The sequence below is a fragment of the Gigantopelta aegis genome, chromosome 9, assembly GCF_016097555.1.
Source record: "Gigantopelta aegis isolate Gae_Host chromosome 9, Gae_host_genome, whole genome shotgun sequence".
Taxonomy (NCBI): domain Eukaryota; kingdom Metazoa; phylum Mollusca; class Gastropoda; order Neomphalida; family Peltospiridae; genus Gigantopelta; species Gigantopelta aegis.
Window position 1 is genome coordinate 41066484 of NC_054707.1, and position 19583 is coordinate 41086066.

The following is a 19583-nucleotide window of genomic DNA, read 5'->3' on the forward strand; positions in this document are numbered from 1 at the left end:
ATCACTCATTATAGACTTTTAGATGTGAAATTACTCAACAGAATGCAATCGAGCTATGAATGATTTATTGCTTCAGTGATTCAGAATATAATTGCAACAGAAAAAAAAGAGACAATTTCCAATTTTGTTTTTAAAACATAAATACAGATATACTAATGATAGACCAACTTGAACATGTAAATGTAGAAAACACTTCAAAGGAATATTAACTCATAATTGTATGTGACAATGGAATGTAGATAAAAAATTGCAGGGTCTTGAAAAGTAATGTTTATTGTAAGGTTTTCATCGAAGAACAGACAGTTTTTGGGTGGTACTAAAACCGAAATTCCAAGAAAATTTAGTTTTATCTACAAATCTACTCTTCTTTTTTTGTTTTTTTCCCCCAAGTAATCGATAGCTGACCAGTTTTAATTAAAGTACAGAGGTACTTTTTCACCCACCTATTATATTTTACTGGAATGCAGACACCTATGTTTGTTATGTATATACATGCTGGGTGGTACAGTGAAACCCTCAGTAAACCAGAATTCTCTCATAACGGGACATTTTTAAGGTCTCATGATTTACTTAATTTAAGTTAAAACTGGAACCCTCTAATGAACATGGATGAATAATCCTGTCCCAAAGTAAATTTTACCTTTGAAAACCAGATATATGCTCTGAATATGACATTGGCTGATTATGTGATTATGAACACCGATGGCTAATGCAATATACACATGCTAACTGGACTTTTTACATGTTCCCATGGATGTCTGGTTTATAGGGGTTTCACTGCTATATATTTCTCTTCCAACCCTGGACGGTTAATTTAATGTACAAGGCCACAGCTATTGTTTCTACATCGCTGATTATGTTCTGGTAAATATCACAGGTTTTGTTTCAGGATGTGAACCACATGTAGTCATGATGACTGGGAGTTTTGTACACATTCAATTTTGCAAAGTCCTGATACTGTAATTGCACTTCCTCGTTTTACAATCCATTTCAAATAACTGGTGAAGTGAAAAAAAAGAAGAAAAGTGACTTCATGCCATTCATACAATGAATTTTTTTTTCTGAATGAAGTGACATTTAGATTAGAACTGTTCCAAAAATGATAGAACACACCCACCCTTCAATGATATAATTTCATTCAAACTGTGTCTGCAGATGCACCATGTGTCCGTGAAATGCCTCCCCACTTCAAACCACCAAGAAATTAATGATTCACTAGAACTTATATTTTTAAGCTTTGCTACTTCTTAAAAGATGAATAAATGTTTAAGTATACCCCAATACAAAAAAATATATTGGGCCAAATATATACGAAGCCTGTTTACATCTTACACATGTAAGTAAGTGTATCTACAATGTTTAAACACTACCGTTTAAGACAAACAAGCTTTGTAAATTCGGCCCATAATCTTAGAAAAATAGATAATTTTCTAGATCTCCCCTCCTCCCAAATAGGTACTTGTATATTTACTTATATATATATTCTTTTATTTGTTTTTTATTTTGGAAGGTGGGTGGTAAGGGTTCAACATTGGGTGATAGTAGTGGGGTTTTTGGGGGGTGACTTTTTGTGTGAACGTGCTGAGTAATTTAATATACAACATGGATGCTGACTATCAGCGATACTCAAAATGGAAATCTTAAATCTGATCATATTGCTTCTGTCTTTTCCTATCTACATTTCTTTGAGTCAGTTATTTTTATTTACTTTTTTTTTCTTTTTTTCTGTGGAACTTGCACAGCACGAACACTGTTGAAAAATGTAAACAAATGAGAATGACGTCACTTTAATGTAGAAAAGAGCACACATCCAATATCGACTTTTTCATCAAATACAAGTTTTTTGCATTCAATATGCCTTTTAGGATCCAAAATGACCTTTTGGTGCATAAACCTGGTAATTATTGTTTGATCACATGATATAAATGAAGCAATTTGATTGGAATAGATGTTTAAAGTTAGGAACTGCTTTGCATAAAATATCTTCATAATTTGCTGTGGACTACAGACATGTCCAGTCAACTCTGTGACAGATTTTTCTTCAGGTTTTCTGCCAGTTTATCCATGAACTCAAATGTAGATAAGTAGTCCTCACGTTGTACACTGAAAAAAGAGAGAGAGAGAGAAAAAAAGAGTTAACTAACCAAGTAAATTGTTTGCTTTTTACTACTCGTAAATATTACCATATATTCAGTTACAAATGATCATACTGTCCCTTCCCTAGGGACCCCATGCATTTAAGACAAATCTGTTGTGTAACAATCATTATTAAGTCTGTATATGTATATTAGTTCATCAAGATTAACCTCGAGTGCAAGCACACTGTGAGGTTAATCTGCCCGAGGCATTAAGCCTATAGCAGATCTGAACGGTTCCGAGGAATTTTGCTCGACTAACAACTACCATCACATTTTCCCACCCTAATCGTATATTGTGATCTATTTCGAGCTCATGGAGACCAAGAAATACCATCTGAAATGATCTTCACTTTGAATTAAAGGAAAAAATTCCGACTGTGTGGGGCTTTTTACCGAGCGGATTCTAGCAACCAATTTCTAGTGGCCAATTACACTAGCAGACAATTTCAGCATGACAGGAAAGGGTGGGGGAGAGAGGGGGGACCGCCTGCACTGGCAGGTGCAAGGGAGCACCAGCAGCCCGATCAAATCGGTAGCAGGCGGGTGGGGTTGGTGGGGTGCTATGGAATTTGAATGGAGCAGTTAAATGCCAAAGAGAAAAGGGTGCGCAATTTTGATTGAGGGAATTTGGCGCAATTTTGAATGGTCGGTCGAAAGGTAAATGGCCGAGCTAATATAGGTTTTGATATTAGTGAATCGAGAGTAGCTCGTATAACTAAATATTTTCTAAACAGAAGAGGATCAAAATAGGATAAATTAAAAATATTTGGAAGAAATACCATTTTTAACAGTCTAGGTAACCATATTAATACAAGAAAATTTTATGAACATGTTATGTATTAATATAATTTAAGATTTAATGTAATGTATAATACTGTATGTGTGCAAACCATGAGGTCATATAATCTAAACAGAAAAATAATGAAAATATTTATGTTTTTAAATATTAGGAAACAATGTTAAAACAATGTTATAAGATGATGAGGAGAAACTGTAGTTTTGAACTTTACTTTCTTTGTAGGTCGACGGATTTTGTGTAGTTTTCAACTCACTTTTTCATTCCTTTGACACAGATTGCAAGGTCTTTGGTCATGAACCCAGATTCTATTGTGTCAATACAGACTTTCTCTAAAGTGGTGCAAAATTTAGCCAGCTCTTTGTTGTCATCGAGTTTAGCCCTGTGTGCAAGGCCACGGGTCCAGGCAAATATAGATGCTGCAACAAAATTAATTCAACTCTTTAGTTCAACAATTAAGCAACAAAATTATGTGAATTAATCAAATAATAAATCATTCTGTAAATTAATTCCAAAATACTAATAACACTAATAACAGGCCATATTAACAATTCTGCTTATAAGCTGACATTTTTTCCAAAGATATATAAAAGTATTCCCATTTAGAATTTGAAAATAAATATGAATTGTATTTTAGAAAGAAAGAAATGTTTTATTTAACAAAACCCAAAACAAATGTATTTATGGTTATAGGGCATTGGACATACATGTATGGTTAAGGACTATCCTGAAGAAGAAGGAAATGTTTTATTTAAAGACACACTCAACAAATTTTATTTACGGTTATATGGCATCAGACATATGGTTACAGACCACACATATATTGAGAGAAGAAACCTGCTGTCGCCACTTCATGGGCTACTCTTTTCGATAAGCAGCAAGGGATCTTTTATATGCACCATCCCACAGATATAGCTTAGTGGTAAGGGGTTCGCCTGATTTACGGTCGGTCTAGGATTGAACACTATCGAGCTATTTCTTGTTCCAGCCAGTGCTCCACAACTGGTGTAACAAAGGCTGTTGTATGTGTTATCCTGTCAGTGGGATGGTGTATATAATAAATCTGTTGCTACCGATATAAAAATGTAGCAGGTTTCTCCTCTAAGACTATATGTCTAAATTACAGCTGATGACTAATAAATCAATGTGCTCTAGTGGTGTCGTTAAACTAAACAAACTTTAACTTTCATCTTCCTAAAACTGAGGAAATTGATACCTATTGAGTTAGTTGAGGTCTCTTTTCCCTGTTGATGGAAGCGGAAATGTCGGGTCACTGTTCCGTGGGCTGCTTCAGCCTCAACGGTCTTCCCATCAGGACAAATCAGTACGCTGGTCATCATGCCCAGAGATCCAAATCCTCAATTAAAACACAAAATACAAATTTTTCAACACAGAAAAAAATAAAATAAAGAAAACTTTAATTTTTTTTATTCAATTAACATTTAAAAAAAAAAAAAATCAATTTTTTTTTTAAATCATGCACTGAGATAAACATTCATTAATGTAACTATAAACCCAGATTGATTGATGTAAGTTATATATTTTTTACAGGTATCAATTATTGTTTTATTGTGTTATTTCAGTGTAAAATATGTAGTGTCTAATGCTTACCTTGAGCGACAGAATCTGACTGAACATCACCATCATAGTTCTTACACGCCCAGACAAAGCCTCCTTCTGATTTCATCACATATGCAACCATGTCATCGATCAGCCGATGTTCATACCAGATATTCTTAGCTTCAAACTTCTGTTTATACTCTCTAACAAATGAAACAAAAAGAAAAAAGATAGATTCCAAAGGTATTAGAAAGTTACACAATGAATGTTATAAGAAAAATTAGAAATATTTCACAATTACTTTCTAGGTTAGGTTATGAAAAAACCCAAAAACTGTAAATGATGGTTAAGCTGACTGTTAAAAATATTATAAACTTTCTTTTAAAGTATCCAGTGAAATCAGAAAATATAATTAGAGTCCTACTTTTGTGATCTTAATCTTTTTAATACTGAAAGGATAGCTAGAGACATAATCTTCAACAGTAACTAAATAAATAAATAAATAAATAAATAAATATATATATATATATATATATATATATATATATATATATATATATATATATATAAATTAATTGATTTATTAATCATCGGCTACTGGATGTCAAACAGATGACGGAGATTATTTTTCTATTAAGCAGCAATCAATCTTTTTGTGCTCATACTAGAAAAATAGTGCTAAACTATAATTTTGTTCTTATGTCATTCAGCAAACGGTACATACTTATCATATACTTCTTGGAAGATGTCTTTAAATCGTCCATCATATTTCTTCAATATTGTGTTTTTGGTACTGCAAGGAAATAGTATAATTTGGATAATTATGACTATAATGACAAATCATTAACTGAAATAATGAACAAAGCAGAAACGTAGCATTGTACTAAAGTAAGTAATGAACACTGATAACTGTTTCTGCCTTTTTCTAATTACATAATTCATCCAGTAATGATATTTTTAAAAATATATTTTGCGAATTTTTAATTGGGCAGAATTTACAAAGCCTGTTTTTCTTCTTAAATGCAGGTATTTAAGCATTGCAAATGAACCTAGTTAAACATGTGTAAGACAAAATCAGCTTTTGTAAATTGGCCTCATGTATTCTGCAGTTCGACAAATCCGCTAGCCCGACGCCCATGGCTAGTGGTTTTTAAGTTCGGGCTAGTGAGAAATGCAAAACCACTAGCCCGCAGGGCTAGTGGTTTCCACCCCCTCCTTATCGCTCAATCGTGTTTTTGTTTGTTTGTTTTCTTTTTCTCTCGGCTGAAATTTCGTTTAATAAATTTAAATCAGTATATCAGTATATAATAATAATCCACTTGAACTAGGTCTGCAAACTGCAGTAAAATGCTATCTCTACATCACCACAGTTACAGCATGCATTGTTTACTTTTCTCTTTCAAGTTTCTGGCACAGGAAATAGGTCTAATGACATGCATGTTTTGATTGGTTGGACACGTCACGTGGTAGTTAATCTCGCACATGTTTTAGGCTAAGAACTTGGAAATCACCAATCGCGACAACAGGTTAATCTCAATCAAGTAATGCTTTGAATTTCAGTTTGTTTTATTTACCTATTGTTTTCTAATTTAACACTTCGCTAACATGTGGTTATCGGTAATCAGGAAAATAATTTACTTTAATGGTAACCGCACATGCAATGACTCTGCTTGGCCTATTATGTGTAGCGGTCTGGATAATGCGTCACAGCTGCCGATACAAGATGATACCTTTTTTGTTCATCAATTAACAACGGATTAGATATCGCCATTATATTCTTTTGATATCGGTCTGACACGGGATAATGCCCTGTATTTGAGCAATTGGCATCACCGTAGGGCCCTAATTGTATCACCCACTACCGAATACACTGAACCATCTATTACCGTGTGTCACACTGTCATACCCTCATTTAAATTTAATTATTTTGATAGTGGGTTTAGATATCAACCATGAGTTTGCTCAATTATTTTTCCCAGGGGGGAGGGCAAAAGCGAAAACGGAACAATGACGATGGATCACACTTGACAAAAAAACCAAACGTGCAACATGACAAAAACCTGAAAGTTACAACATGATTTAAGTGGTTGTTTTATTTTACTGTTATACTCGTAACTGTGTAATGTTACAAAAATTATATAAAAATCCAGTTATAATTGATCAGGAATTTGGGCTAGTGCTTTATCTTGGTGGGCTAGTGCTTTATCTTGGTGGGCTAGTGGTTTATCTTGGTGGGCTAGTGGTTTATCTTGGTGGGCTAGTGGTTTATCTTGGTGGGTTAGTGCTTTATCTTGGTGGGCTAGTGCTTTATCTTGGTGGGCTAGTGCTTTATCTTGGTGGGCTAGTGCTTTATCTTGGTGGGCTAGTGCTTTATCTTGGTGGGCTAGTGGTTTATCTTGGTGGGCTAGTGGTTTATCTTGGTGGGCTAGTGGTTTATCTTGGTGGGCTAGTGGTTTATCTTGGTGGGCTAGTGGTTTATCTTGGTGGGCTAGTGGTTTATCTTGGTGGGCTAGTGGTTTTCACAAACCCACTAGCCCTGTGGCTATAGACTTTTCAAAATATTTGTCATACTCTTTATTCTGAGTACCAATAAATAAAAAAATTGTACAGTCTTTTATGAAATTCCTGTTACCTTAAGTAAAGTGGCCAACCCTTATTCAGAGCAAAGGTCATGGAACTGAATGCAAAATCTCTGATACTCTGCAATATAATAAGAAAAATAAGTAAGTACAAAAGTTCTGTCTTAAATTCAACACACCAGTCAACTGAGCAAGCCTCTGAAAATCGTGAGAGCGATAGTTTTGTTTGCGCATCGCTCGCGTAAGTATAGTTTTCGTAACCCATTTTTAGGTCATGCACTGAATTTATGACATAATTTACATGATGGGTTAGGTAAAAAAGAAATGGGTTATCTGAATTTGATTTTGCGTAACCCATAAATGGTTTACGCAAATTTTCAAATCTCAGAGGGCTGTCGAGTCGAGCCATAATTATCCAAATTTATTTTTAAATGATGCACACCTTAAGATTCAACAATGTCACAGGTTCTTATAGAAAACCTATGAAGTCCTAAAAAAATTAAAAACTATGACACATCTTATTTAAAATAAACATTACTTTCTTAAAATAAAATCGTAAGTGTTTCTTAAGAAAAATTTAACTGGTATAAAAATTATACAATGGAATGACTTTTTAGGATTTTAGGGTACTTAAAGGAGCTCAATCACGGATTTAGTGGGCCTTGTTTCTCTAAATATGCATTATAAATGAAACTTACATTCATTTGGAATACCAAACCTAGTTATTGTATGATCCATAATATTTTAATTGAACTACGATCGAGAGAATTCCATGATACGCTTATTTTTTAAAATTTGGAACTCTTCTTGTGATGAGACATGAAAAATATTGAAAAACAGACTCGTTGTGATGAGGCTATATATATGACAACCGTATAATGTATTTTTGGATTTTATATAAACGATCACCGTGTATAGAGACTTGGCAAATTAGGGCCGGCTATATACATGGCAAATAATAAAAAATATATTATTTCATGACGAAAATAACCGCGAATACGCTGAAATAAAATAATAAACAGTCAGAACATGAACTCACCATTTATTATTATTATTATTATTAGGCGCGTGTTGAAATTATTTTGACTGGTTCGCAAAGTGGTATTTCGGTTTTAATGTATAGCGTAAAAAAACAGTGTATTGTTGCATGTTTTGTCGTCCAAAGGTTGGCTAATTATTACTTAACCCAGTTGAATCCAGTTCTACATGCAGGGACAAGTTCAGCCTGCCGTTTATCATTCAGTACATGTTTTTATTATTTTTTAATAACTTATTATCATTGGGTTTTTTTTCTATTTACCCTACGTTGCAGAGGACGGTCAAGCGTTTTCGTTACACGAGCTTGGTAAGTCGATTTGGCACTGCGGTTATTTGGGGAATGCCCGTCACGTGACTCAAAATAATACGTCACACCTCTGCTCTCCAAATAGCCATTATTTTTCTCAGAATTATGGACCGTACCCATAATTCAATTATTTTTATAAAATATTAATAATAAGTGTGATATGGTGATTATGTAGATGGTTCAATAAAATACTTTTAGGTACAAATCAAATGTATATATTGTCATATAATACCTTATTGGGTCAATAATTAGGTCAACCATCTGTGAGAGAGCATGTTTAATGACATGACTAGAGCACATTGATTAGGTAATCATCAGCTACTGGATGTCAAACATTTGGCAATTATGAGATGTAATTTTCAGAAGAAATCCGCTACAGTTTTTCATTAACAGTATACATACCTAGGACTCGAAACAGCAGCCTGCAAAAAGCAGTCCATTTTTTAAGACCTAGCAGGTGAAATAAACATTCACCTGCTAAAATTACTAAAAAATCACAGGTCATTTTTTGAGAGATAGATATACGTACTATCATCTCAACTTCTAATTAGCTGAGGCTAAGCTCATGATTGTTTTGTTTTAATTATTAATGCTCTAAAATACATCTAAAAGGTCCTAATTTTCCACACTGTCCTAAACCCTTCATTCACTCTGTGCAGTCTTATTTTCACCAGGCCATATTTGTTTTCTTAGCAGGCCATATTTGTTTTGGCCTGCTATTTAAACCAATAATAACAGCAGGCCATATTTCACCTCCTGTTTCTATCCCTGATACCACTGACTTTGATATACCATATGTATATTATTGCTATGCATGCATTACCCAGTTACTATAGAATTTTATCGATTGTAACCCGATGCTACATACCATTCCCCGCAGTGTGCACATTATATTATTTTATATATAAATATGTATGTACGTCTACAAAATGTATATTTTTTGGCAAAAATAAAATGTGTGTTTATGTGAGACACCGGATTAGACAGGAAAAATCCCTGCGAGTCCACTGAGGAGATTCAATCTTAGAACCGGAACACCTCAGGTGAGCCCTCTACACTGTCTATCAAGGGCATACACTATCATGTTAGCGTCCTACTTACATCATCAGTGTTGTACATGCCCATGGCGACCCCGCCCGACTTCTGGAAGTCAAACACTGTGTACTCCTGAGGAGTGCCACCGTCTGCTGGGGTGTATTTCATCTCCACCTTCCCCGGACCAGGGACGACAAAGTCGGTCGCTTTGTACTGAAATGTGCAAACCACCGACATAAGGAAGGGAAAGGAAAGGAATGTTTATTTAACCACAAGTTCACTTTTTGATTTTGATACTTGGTCTAGATAGTAGACTGTTTTTCTAAACATTTGAAAATTTTAGTTAACACAAATAGATTTTTTTTTTTTTAATTTTTAAGCCAGGAAACGTTTTGTTAATTTTTGTTAGTGTCATATTATTTTAGCAATTTTTGATCATAGATGACTGTTGCAGTAAAATCTGACCCATCACATGCACAAAAATCTTGCTACCGAAAAACATATCGGATAGGAATTAATACACATTGATTTGTAACAATTCTTGTCATCTTGTTTGCTCAAAATTGTTGTTTAAATCATTAAGTTTAAGAACATGCCACCATACTGACACATTACAATAGAAGAAATTGTAGTTTTAAAAATCATATTTAAAGGGCAATATTAATATTAATTCTGTTGACTATAGATATCCCTTGCAAAGTGTCACCTGATCTCCAAAAGCATGACGACCAATCACAATACTTTTGATCCACCCTGGAACCAATCGAGGAATGTTCTTACAAATAATGGCTTCTCTGAAAACAGTACCACCAAGAATGTTTCTGATCGTTCCATTTGGTGATTTCCACATCTGTTTGAGATTAAATTCTGAAAAAACAGTTAAATATGAAATTGTACTGGTATAATGAATTTAAAGTGTTTAATTCATATGACTAAATGGTGGGGGTTTTCCAAATATATACCAAACATAATTACAGAATTAAAATTTTAAACTTTATAGTATAGGTGTATGTAAAACACTGATAAAATAAAGCAGAATATTGCTTGCTGGAACTGAATGAATGAATGAATTAATGTTTAACAACAATAGCCAGAAACTGTGTCTGGGACAGATTTAAACAGAAAAAAGAAAAAAAATCAAGATACAATCTTATTGTAAGTAATATCGTTCTCACTAAGAAAAAAAAAAAATGTAAATTTTCAACTATAAAATGAATTGGCTATCAATTCAATAGATGAAGACTCAATCCATGCATGCATTTTTAAAAGCATGTACACAGGGTCTCTGAGTACCGTAATAGTAAAGTATTCTATACTATACCTTCAACTCGTTTCTCATCAGGTGTAATGGTGGCACATTTGATTCCAACATTGTACTTATTGATAGCATAGGCTGCGTCTTTAGTCACTGAAAACAATAATTAATGACTACATAGGGGAATTTTTTTTTATTTTTTATTACAAGTTTTATTGCCAGCCCCTTGTTTACAATTAGAACACATGCCAAGGGTAAAACATGGGTTGTGTACATAAAAATAATAAAACAACATAATATAATACTTTAGGGTATTGGCTTTCAAACCCCACCTCACCCCACCCCCTCTCCATCCCCGCCTCTCTCTCTCAATTAATGCGTGGACCGCTGGGAACAAGACGATGCACAAGAAAAGTTACAAAAATTAGGTCTGTTCAAAGAGAGAATAATACACTGACTACTTGGTGAAGAATTTATTAAGATTGTTCTTACTAAGGTAAATAAATTTTTCTACTTTATATCTTTGTTTAGCTTCATTTTGGAAGTGTATAATATTTAATTGGACCCTTTGCACTTTACATTTATATATAAAATATTTAGCTAATAATAGTAGCAGGTCAAAAACATCTGTTTTAATATTATCTTTACATCCAAATATCACTAGCTCAAGAGAAAGCTTTAAATTACATATATGCTTACATGAGTTTGATAACCAATTTAAATAATCATTCCAAAAGTTCTGAACAATTTTACATTCCCAAAATAAATGCACTATAGATTCTTTTCCTTCATGACAAAACGTACACGTTTCACTGTCAATTAATTTTAATTTATATGCGAAACTATTAGTAGTTAATATTCTATGAAGTATTCTATATTGGAACCATCTAAGTTTTATTTCTTGCGTGGTTACAAATGGTTTTAAATAAATAGTGTGCCAATTAAGCTCTGAAATAAAATAATTTTGCCATTTTGATATTGCAGAATTTGGCTTTTCAGAAGTTACAAGTGTGTAATAATATAGTTTCGAGCCATTTCTGATAGAACAAAGGAGAATCATCTAAAGGAATATTTGTTTCTAAGTGAGTTAATAACTCCTTGATACTCTAAAAAAGATGCATTTAATTTGTATAAATTATTAAATGCAGTTAAAGTTAAAAAGTTGCCGTACTCATCGACAAGATCACAGATTTGAGATACACCTTTCCCAAGCCATTTCTTTTTTAAAAAAGATTTACTGTTAATTTTATATTGGAATTATAAAAAATTGGCTCTGATAAAGTCTTCAAAAGATGAAACATTAATTAATAACATCGTGTGCAATTCTTTCTGAAATGTTTCCGATGGATTTGGTAATGTTAGAAGTAGATAACTAAGCTTAGATATTAACAGAGATTTTATGATAGCTATTCTTCCAAGTGGTGTTAACAACCTTCTCATCCATGTATTTATAATTTGTTTAATTTCAAATAGTTTAGAATTATAATTAAGTTTGGTCATTTCATTCAAGTCGGTACTAAAAATAATTCCAAGTGCTTTAAATGAAGGAGGATTCCATTTTGGATTAAGATTTTGTAAATATCGTATTGGACTATTCCTAAGAGAGCCAATACAGATTACCTCTGATTTATCATAAGTAATATTGAGTCCTGATAATTCGGAAAACATATTCAAGGTATTTATTGCTTCTTCAAAGGACGTTCTACTACCATCAAGTATAAAATCAGTATCATCGGCATACTGTGAAATTAGGTATTCTTTATTGTTTATTGAGATGCCTTTAATTTTCTTATTTTTACGTATAAGTCCTGCAAGAATTTCTACACAGAGAAGAAATACATAAGGAGATAATGGATCACCTTGCCTACAGCCTCTATATATATTAAATGATGAAGACACATTTCCATTAACTATAACACTTGATTTTATATTTTGGTAAAAAACAGAAATCCAGCATTTAATATCTGTTCCAAATCCGAAAAAGTCAAGGGTTTTGTGTATATATGACCATGAAATGGAGTCGAATGCTTTTTCGAAATCTACTCGTAGAAATATTCCTGGAATATTATGCGATTCAGTATAATACAAAATATCATACAATATCCTTATATTGTCACCAATATAATGACCATATAAGTTTACCAAAGTTAAACGTAGATTACAAATTGTTATATCTACAATGAGTAAATTTCCATTGTCATCTCTAAATATTGAATGTATTTTATATTCAAAATTATTATTTAACAATATTGCAACTCCGCGAGATTGGCTATTATTACAATTACAAATGCATTCAAACCCCCACTCTGCACGAATAAACAGTTTTTTTTTTGTTGTAAAATTGGTGTCTTGAAGAAAGTAAACTGAGAACCGTTTTGACAGTAAATAATTAAAGACATCTTTTCTCTTTTTAACTCCTGCAAGTCCCCAGCAGTTAACTGAACAAACTGTAAACGATCTATCCATACTTAAGTATGCACACAGAATATAATAAAATACATAGCTTATATATGACAGTATACATCATTCTGAGTACATCACAATACAGTTGATCATTCCGATACAACTTCAAGTACGTCAAACACAAACGGATTATAAATACATGTACATACTTCAAAAGAACAAACTTCCTTAAAACGGCATTTACACAAAAACGTTCACTCTCAAACACGCTACCTTGCTCATGCACACCACAACACATAAACCTAATATATAGAGGTGCGAGATTCTGACCCCAAGCCACCGGAGTTACATAATTATTTCTAGTACAGGTTCAATCAAGATCCAAACGTAACAGGGTAGTAGTAATAATATTAATAGTTGTAGTAGTAGTAGTTATAATAGTGGTGATGATTACGACAGAGGTAATGGTGATGATGATGTAAATCCGACCGAAAAACTTAATATTTTATTAATTACACCAGCAAAAAGAAGCAATGAAACACGAAAATAGTTGTAGCACATATTGACTGTAGCCTAAACCCCCCATTCACAGTATCATAAATTTAAGTATGTTGCCGATATTCAATCCAACATTAGGCCACTGTATTGTATACCCTGCACTCATTTACAGTGATTTAAATTTGGTCTCAAATACCAGATGTTCTCTTATTTCTTTCCATCAATATATACTCATATTTATTATTAATATTAACTACTACTACCCAATAATAATTTTTAAAACAATTGAATTAAGATATATCAATCTATTTTGAAGAAAGAAATATATGGAATAATAATAATAAAAAAATAAAAAAATAATAATAATAATAATAAAATAATAATAAATTAATTAATTAAAACAAAATGGAACAGAGTTATGCTCATTTAATACTAGCCAAGAGAAATATAAATAAATAATATATAAATAATAAATAAATAAATATTTGACTAAAGAATGACTAAATAAATAAATTAATTAGTCAATCAAGGCACGAGCCAATCGATCAATCGATTATATCATAGTATTGAATATGAGCTAGCAGGAATACACTCCCGTCAGGACAAATTATGTTCTCTTTGTATAAAAAAACAAACAACAAAAAACAAAAAACCGGGTAATTATAAAAACAAACAAAGCAAACAAACAAATACATAAGTAAATAAATAATCTAATAAATAAATGAAACAAGAGACGGCAAAAAGAACATAGTATTGGAAGTGTTCCCGGTTCTCATATTATACCGTATTAATAAATAAGTACATAGACAAATCAGTTATAGTTGACTAATTAATTATATAGATGTACTACACGGGATTATAATAGGGGAAATTTAATAGTTTTGGGGTCAAATATTATTCTTATCTCATCTCAAGAAGCATGCAATCATATATATATGTCACATGAGTCGCACCTTCAAGCTGATCAATTGTAATTTTTACATCTGTGGCAGACCAATCCACAATATACATTAGGGGGTGTTTGCATGAATTCACACCATTCTCAATGGTGCATCTATAACAAGCATTCTTAGAATTTAGAGTACTGCTTGTCACCTAATTTGATCTGTAACATTATATAAAGCTATATACATTTTATCTCAAAATATCTTCAGAAAATTGGGAAATTTGATTTTGTATGAAAATTAAAGTTGATCTGCAACAGTACATGAAAAAGCTATGCACAAAATTTCAGTTAAATATCTCAAGGCATTGTGATAAAGACATCTGAAAAACTATATGTGGGGCAGATGGACAGACAGAACAGACAGAGACAGATAGACAGAAGGAATGGTAGGGGGGCTAACAAGCAACACAAGGGTCAATATATCTTAAGAATGGAATACACTATAAAATGTATTACATAACTGTATGCATACAAATAAGCTTCATTATAAACCAATATTTTATTGAATCTTCCATTGCGTGAGATTTATGCCTGGAGGCAACATGAAAGCAGAATGTGTGAGGCTTTATAAGTCTGTCTTGCTTGCTTCTGTCTCCGACTTCTTTGTACTTTTAATCCTTGTTTATCCTTTACTTTTAACGGTTTTTACATAATAATCCCTGAAAATATACTGCCTATTTATATACTCTTCAAAAGAAGAAACGCAAAACCACATTGTCGTAACATTTGGAGAATTGATTTAATTATTGAATGGTGAGTCCGATAATTACCAAATGTTGCAGGATTGTTCACAATTCACTCTAGTCCATTGTGAGTAAGTGATAGGACACACTACCAAGGTCAAGGTCATCTGGAGTCAATACCGGGTGTGGCCTCTGCGTGTGTTGACAACTGCCTGGCACCGCCTGCCCATTGAAGCAACCAGAGTACGGATGACGTCCCGGGGGATGGTGGCCCACTCGGCCTGCAAGGCTGCTGCCAGCTCGGGCAGGGTCTGGGGCTGTGGTTGTCGCTGTCGGTCCAACTCGTCCCATAGATGCTCAATTGGGTTCAAATCCGGTGATGGCCAAGGAAGGACATTAATGTTGTTGTTCTGTAGGAAAGCCGTTGTGAGACGTGCTGTGTGAGGCCTGGCGTTGTCATGTTGGAACACTGCGTGGCCGGAGGATCTGGTCAATGTAGCCCTGTGCATTCAGGTTGCCCTGCACGTGGACCAGGTCAGTTCTGCCAGTGTGTGAGATGGCTGCCCACACCATGACACTACCCCCGCCGAATCTGTCCACTTCCTGCACGCAGTTTGCCGCATAACGTTCACCACGACGCCTATACACGCGACATCTTCCATCATGACGTCGGAGCAGAAATCGGGACTCGTCACTGAACCACACCTGTCTCCATCGCAGTTGAGGCCATTGTCGATGAATCTGGCACCACTGCAGTCGGAGTCAACGGTGTTGTGGTGTTAAGATGACACCTCGAACTGGACGTCTGGCACGAATTCCTACCTCACGTAGGCGGTTCCGTACGGTCTGGTCGGATATCCTGCGCAAACCTGGTATTGCTGCGGCTGTGGAGGTGGCAGTAGTCAATCGTTCCCGAAGGTGGCGTACCCGGATGTAGCAGTCCTGTCCGGGGTTAGTGACCCGTGGTCGACCGGATCTAGTGAGGTCACGTGTTGATCCATGTTGCTGGTAACGGTCCCACAGTCTGGAGATGGTGCTTGGGGACACATGGAATGCCCTGGCAACGGCCGTTCTGGATTCGCCTGCGTCTAGTCGGCCGATGTCATTGTTTCTCTGCGGTTCACTGAGACGTGGCATGTCCTGGATTGTCAACTGTCGGCCAGATACAGAGGCCAGGCAAGCGAACACCCTGCACTTTTATACTGTCGGTGTTCATGTTGCATGTGCAGACAACGCACGTGCAGTGGTGCCATGGTTTGCACGTGGCTGCGTTTTTGCGAATATTCACATTTTGAAACTTTATTTTACAGTAGCTGCGTTTTATCGAATGTAACCGTGGGAATGTGTTTGGGACATGCAATGACCGTATATTCACAAAGCATGAACCGGCAGGAAACATAAAATCGGAGTTATAACCCATTTGTACCCTTTTGCGTTTCTTTTTTTGAAGAGTATATTTTAATGCCACCAACTGAGTTTTTGGACAGTATAAAATATTTTTAGCTTTGTTACCATTAACTTACCCATTACTTCTGTCTTAAATTAATTTTATCAAATTCAGTGTGTCCTGATCAAAATTGATTTTATGCATATAACAAATTAGGCATGCACCTTGAAAACTAGCATGTAAGGGGAATAAATATTTATTTAGTCAGTGGTTTTTAAAATTTACATATTTTTTAATATTCACCATATAAAACTATATTAAATTGTATATAAATTAAAATTAATTAATCATTGAACGAATTAGCAGTAAACATACCTTCATCATTGGTATCATCTCTGCTCTTGATGCCAAGGTCATATGAATGTAGTTCAAGGTCAACAAATGGTAAGATCAACTTTTCTTTGATTGCATCCCAAATGATGCTAGACATTTAAAAAACAAAATTTATTTATATTAAACAAGCATTCGGAGAATACTGCTAAAGAAATACATGTCCCCTACCGGACCCAACATATTTTCTTATCTCCTAAGTTCAAGGGCATAAAAGACAAACTTGATCTGTAACAGTACACAATAAAGCTATACACAAAATATCAGCTCAATATCTCAAAACAATGGGGGGATCTTTAATATGTTTGAATTTGTTTGCCTTCGAATAAAACAATCTTCAAGTAAAGTACAGTATATTGATCAACTTGCCCCTTGACCTGGCACATCTTACCCCAGAAGGTGGGTAATTTGAGCCATTTTTTATAAAATGTTTGATACCCCACTATTATGCAGGGACAAGACTAACTTATGATAACTTGACTAGAATGTGTGCACACCTGTATGCTGCAAACATTAGACTATAAACCATCACCTAGCATATCTAGGCACTGGACTTGTTAGAGTAAAAATTGGCTCAACTAACCCGTTCCTCTCCTATAATTCTTTACCAGCTCGAGCTTGCATGGAGGTTTGACTATATTTAAAACTAATTTTTTAAATACTTCTATTCCAACCCCTCTCAAATTAGCGGTCTACTATTATAAGAATCTATAACAAAGCACTACAAATGGGTTTAACTGAACTTTAGGGCATTACAATAAAGCTTGTCTGGTTTATGCTTGCCCATGACAAGTGGTTTTATGTGTAGGACCAGTAAAGAGTTACTGTTCTAACAAACAAGCTCAGACAAGTCAACTAAAAAACCCAAACAAACAAAAAACCCACAAACAAATAAAAACAACAACTAATTTTACATAATTATTTTTATGCTATGAGACAGTTTTGTTTACATTTAAGTTGGACAAGTACATTCCTATATTAGGTTACAAATGGATGGGACAAGTATGAAGTAAAAATGGAGTCACTTCACTCACTCTCACCCACTTGTTCTTTCAGACAAGTGAGGTTCAGATTTGCAGATCCATGAAGACAATATTACGGACAGAACATAAAATGTAGATAAAAGAATGAACGTGACACATAAAGATACATGTATGCTGCCGGTCAAAGTTCAGTTAAATATGAGCCCACACTTATCAGCTGTTTCTATCACGAATTTGACTGACGCGTCGACCGACAGTGCTTCAGTTTGTTTGTGTATCGCTTGTATAAATTACCTAATATATTTATTACAACACTGAGCACATATTTCAATAAATAAACACAAAGTTATCCATTAACTGAATGCCATCGACATAAAATCAAGGCAGTAAAAAATAAAAATAACAAATAAAATAGCCGGCGTTCTCACCGAGTCATTTCATCTCCCTGCATTTCCACCACGGGTCCGCCTAAAAATAAGAACAATAATCGCATAGTTTACTTAAACTTAAATACACTCACAATACTACATTTGCCATAATGCCATAACGTGTTATTGTTACCTTTTATTTTCCCCATTGCTTCCTCGGTTCTCTTGCCTAGACAGAAGTGAAAACAAACACTGATCAACGTCACAAAATGAATGACAAGGTCGGTGCGTGACCTTTGACCGCGTGTAAACTATGATCCATCCATTCCATTTGTAGGGGGTTAGAAGAAGACGTTTGTTTTGTTTAACAACAACACTATAGCACATTGATTTATTTATCATCGGCTACTGGATGTCAAACATTTGGTAATTTTGACATGTAGTTTAAGAGAGGAAACCCACTACATTTTCCTATTTGACAGGATAGCACATACCACAGCCTTTGATATACCAGTTGTGGTGCCTGTGGTATTCTGTATTTCATGTATATTAATAATTATTTTTTAAGTTATTCAACTATTTTCTGAAGTTTGTGATCAAGATTATTGGTGTGGGGGTAGGGATACTAGTTTACAATTCCAGACCCATTTGGGGGGGGGGGGGGGGGGGGGCACCGATATATAGTAAGAGATGTTTGAACAGGCTTTTATTTGTGAACATTTTAACCAATTAGATTGTTTCAAATTTTTTTTTTTTTTTTTTTTTAAATAATATATATATTTTTTTGAGATGTATTGGTAGTGTAGTGCTATATTTCCATGGTTTGATAAGTGTTTGTTTTTATCATTTTGAAGATTTAATTTTTAATATATACTGAACCTTTGATACCGAGCAGGTGATCAGTGCGTTTTTCAAAGGGATGTCGTTTAATATTAATTAATTAATTCTTCTCCATTGGGATGAGAGCTGTTACCAGGATACAAACCCATCACCAACCTGCTCCAAACCACAGACTAATAACTATTTACAGTAGCATATGTCACTTGTTATTTGAATGGTTTGTTTACACTTGTTGACGTGATATTATGTTACTTAATATGTAGTGTTCGCACCTCCACTCCTATGCAAAATACCTCTTAAAATAATAAATTATTTACTCAAACAAATTAAAATAAATAAATGAATAAACTTTCTTACATTGGTGAGGATATCATTCT

At 34.2% G+C, this 19583-nt stretch overlaps 1 protein-coding gene across 1 annotated transcript; it reads right to left on the minus strand.

The window, feature by feature from the left end:
• Positions 1–51: 51 nt before the first annotated feature.
• Positions 52–18652, minus strand: LOC121380705 (isocitrate dehydrogenase [NADP] cytoplasmic-like). Its single transcript, XM_041509655.1, has 12 exons — positions 18560–18652; positions 18427–18466; positions 17001–17107; positions 10775–10861; positions 10160–10320; positions 9520–9666; positions 7127–7194; positions 5219–5287; positions 4546–4697; positions 4151–4291; positions 3191–3353; positions 52–2103 (listed from the first exon to the last, which is right to left on the minus strand). Exons 1-12 carry the CDS (start codon positions 18573–18575, stop codon positions 2019–2021), a joined length of 1236 nt encoding a protein of 411 aa, XP_041365589.1. The 5' UTR covers positions 18576–18652; the 3' UTR covers positions 52–2018.
• Between the last annotated feature and the right edge of the window lie 931 nt (positions 18653–19583).

Excerpts from the sequence above, each read along its gene's own strand:
- LOC121380705 (XM_041509655.1), bottom strand. Across the intron at positions 9,667-10,159 it reads GTCATGCTTTTGGAGATCAG|TACAAAGCGACCGACTTTGT; the intron begins GTGACACTTTGC and ends TGCACATTTCAG. Across the intron at positions 7,195-9,519 it reads GCATGTACAACACTGATGAT|AGTATCAGAGATTTTGCATT; the intron begins GTAAGTAGGACG and ends ATTATATTGCAG.